Genomic DNA, 3,634 nt, shown 5'->3' with positions numbered 1-3,634 from the left:
TCTGAAAGGCCCAGGTAGAGGAGAAAAGCAGAGATGCTACAAGTGTGCAAATGCTGTCGGGTTGGTGAAATGAGCCAGGGGTGTCCTCGGCTACGAATGTGGTGCTGAGACCTTGAGAGAGGGACGGACATTTGGGGGTCTGTGGTGGCTCCATCTGCTCCCAGCAGCACCTGGTGATCTTTAAGGGAAACATGGGAGGGTGAACATTCTGCATTTGAGAAAAGTGAAAGCCCAGAGAAACTCTGAACAGGTCAGAATGACAGAGCACCTCCCCTGAGTCTCCACTCATCATCTTGCCTTGCAAAAGTTGCTCTGTTCTCCCTGAGGGCAGCAGAAATCCTGAGGATTTCTGATATCCAAGAATACCAGGAGAGATATGGGGGGAGCTTAAAAACAAAGACCTCAGAACTCTTAAGCACGAAAGGGTGTCTGTGTGTGTTCCAGGGGAGGGTGTACAGGAAATGGATTTGGTTGTGGTTACAGACATCTCCTCTAGCTCTTCATTGTTTCATTCCTCATGAACAAGTGCCCATGGCCAGACACAGCCAATGTCCAACAGCAGCTCCATCAGCCCCTTCCACCTGCTGGCATTGGCAGACACGTGGCAGCTGCAGCTCCTGCACTTCTGCCTCTTCCTGGGCATCTCCCTGGCTGCCCTCCTGGGCAACGGCCTCATCATCAGCGCCGGAGCCTGCGGCCAGCACCTGCACAGCCCCATGTTCTTCTTTCTGCTCAGCCTGGCCCTCACCGACCTGGGCTCCATCTGCACCACTGTCCCCAAGGCCGTGCACAATTCCCTCTGGGGCACCAGGCACATCTCCTACTCAGCATGTGCTGCTCAGGTGTTTTTCTTTCTGTTCTTCCTCTCAGCAGAGTATTTCCTCCTCACCATCATGTGCTACGAGCGCTACGTGTCCATCTGCAGAGCCCTGCACTACGGGACCCTCCTGGGCAGCAGAGCTTGTGCCCACATGGCAGCAGCTTCCTGGGCCAGTGCCTTTCTCTACACTCTCATGCACACGGCCATTACATTTTCCCTGCCCCTGTGCCAGGGCAATGCCCTGGGCCAGTTTTTCTGTGAAATCCCACACATCCTCAAGCTCTCCTGCTCCAAATCCCACCTCAGGGAACTTGGGCTCATCGCTGTCAGTGCCTGTTTGCTCTTTGGCTGTTTTGTGTTCATTGTTTTCTCCTATGTGCAGATCTTCAGGGCTGTGCTGAGGATCCCCTCTGAGCAGGGCCGGCACAAAGCCTTTTCCACGTGCCTCCCTCACGTGGCCGTGCTCTCTCTGTTCCTCAGCACTTCAGCATTTGCTCACCTGAAGCCCCCCTCCATCTCCTCCCCACCCCTGGATGTGGCCCTGTCAGTTCTGTACTCGGTGGTGCCTCCAGCCCTGAACCCCCTCATCTACAGCCTGAGGAACCAGGAGCTCAGGGATGCCCTGAGGAAAAGGATCACTGGTTGTTTTCAGCAGCAATAAACTCTCATTCTCCTGCAGAGCTGCTCTGATGTGACTCATTAATGCCCACTCTGTGTCCTGTGTCTGTTGCTGCTGACACAGGTGTTACGCTGCTGTGAATTTGTTCTCACAAAAATCTTTGTCTGTTCCATTTTTAATTTGGTATTTGCCTTTCTAGTGTGACCCAGAGACTGTGTAAGCGGGGAGCTGCACTACAATATGTACGTGCTGGAACAAAAGAAAGAGCCCTGTGTTGTCTTGTTTCCCTGACATCTTTCCTCCCTGACTTCTCTGGAGCTGCAGGGTCGGTGCCTCTGGGCAGAGCTGGGGAGAAAAGAGTCCCAGCAGGACAGCACTGCCAGGGACCCCCAGGGCTTCTCCTCCGTAACTCTTCTTCCTTCCCTTCCACACTCCCCTGCAGAGCCCCTGCGTTGGTTTCAGGCCTCAGGGCTCTGTCAGCTGGGTCCCAGTCCTGCTGTGTGACTGCCCAGGGACTGCAGGCAGGGACAGGCTGTGGGCACTGCTGGGACAGAGCTGGGCTCTGCAGCAGCATTTCCATCATGCGAGGGCATCTCCCCAGTGCAGGGCCTGAAAGCTTCCATCTCCTTCCCAGTTTTGTCTCCAGGATGTGCCCAACACAACGCCCTGGAGAGGAAACCAGCCTTGAGCAGCAAAGGGTGGCAGTGCTCAGGGTGGAGGCACCCAGCAGTGCCCTGGCAAAGCCAGCGCCGCTGCCAGCAGGGGCCTCTCTCCCCAGGTCACAGAGGTTGTTCTTCCCTCCATGGAGGGACATCCAGGGACCGGGTCAGGGCTCCGTGTTTGCAGTGCACAGACAAGACACAGCCCTGAACACCCTGTGTGTGCGTGGGGGGGGGGGGGGGGGGGGGACACACATAAACCTAGCGAGCACAAACACCTTCAGCTGTTCCTGGAGTTCCCAGAGAGTGCCATCCCCTGGGAACCCCCTGGATGCAGGGCTGGGATGAGCTCCTGTGCACAGAGCTCCCCGTGCCCATCCCTGCGGCCGTGGGGCACCTCGGGCAGGGGCAGGGCAGGGTGACACCCGCAGGGCTGAGGTCCCTGCCAGGCTCTGGCAGCGGCAGCAGAGCCCAGGGAGCCCCTGCCCGTGCTGCAATGAACTGTCTGTGAGCGTGCCAGGGAAGGACTCGTGTCCCTGAGCAGCTCTGGGGCTGTGAGCAGGGCGTGAGCCCAGCTCAGGGCTGGGCACCCGACAGAGCCCTGACACTTCTGGGTGTGCCCATAAGAGAAGGGTTGGGCAAGGTGACCCTGGTGAAACCTCTCTGTCCAGCAAGTGACAACCAAGTGTCTCTGGCACTGTCCCTCCCCGGCCAGGTACCAGGAGAAAATAAGCTGAGAAAACTGTGGGTCACCATGAAGAGAGATTAATGGTTGGGGCAGGGAAGTAAAGAGCAAAGGCCAAGTGCAGAAGCAAAGCAACCACAGGAAGGCAAGAATTCAGTGCATGGAGTGGCTGCTTTGGAAGACAAATGGATCAATACAGAAAAACCAGACACCCTCTCGCCCCCTTCCTTTCCCCAGTTCATTGCTGACCATGACATCACATGGAATGGGAGATCCCTTGGGTCAGTCCAGCCCAGCTGTCCCCTCCCTGTGCCCTCGGGAACACTTGCCCACCCCCAGCCCATGGTTTGGGGGGCTGCAGAGACGCCTCATGCGGGGCCAGCCCTGCTCAGGGACAGCCAAAGCCTTGGGCTGGGACCAACCCCGCTGCAGCCATGAGTGCCAAGCACAGCAGCCCAGGGGCTGCTCTGGGCAAAGGCAACCCAGCCCAGCCTCAGCCCGGCCAAGGGGGCTCAGGGGGCTCTTCCCACCTCTGTCATTCCACGATTCCATGAATCTTCTCCCTGCGGAGCTCTGTGGAGACACAACTGACAGAGAGGCAGAAGCAGAGCTATAAAATGCACCAGCACAAACACAGCAGCTCCTGTGAGGAATGAACCCTCCCAGGGCAGTGCTGGGGCAGGAGAAGCACCCAGAGGGAGGATGAGCTCAGGGCATGTGTGTGTGTCCAAGGCACAGAGGGTGAGGCTGGGCACAGGTCAGGGCAGGGCTGGCAATGGCAGGGCAGAGCTGGGGGCAGTGAGATTGTCCATTGGGACACAGCGCAGCCTCATGGAACTCAGCAGGCCACT

General features: G+C 57.7%; 1 protein-coding gene across 1 annotated transcript; it reads left to right on the top strand.

The window, feature by feature from the left end:
* Window positions 1-548: 548 nt before the first annotated feature.
* On the top strand, window positions 549-1,481 carry LOC309584261 (olfactory receptor 14J1-like; the record flags this gene model as incomplete). The annotated part of the gene is made up of 1 exon (XM_082300215.1): window positions 549-1,481. The coding sequence occupies one exon, from the start codon at window positions 549-551 to the stop codon at window positions 1,479-1,481; it is 933 nt and encodes a 310-aa protein (XP_082156341.1).
* Window positions 1,482-3,634: the final 2,153 nt, after the last annotated feature.

This window comes from Coloeus monedula, assembly GCF_965178545.1.
Source record: "Coloeus monedula genome assembly, chromosome: 38".
Taxonomy (NCBI): domain Eukaryota; kingdom Metazoa; phylum Chordata; class Aves; order Passeriformes; family Corvidae; genus Coloeus; species Coloeus monedula.
The sequence above is the reverse complement of the archived record's forward strand: the minus strand, read 5'-3'. Positions and strand labels throughout refer to the sequence as shown.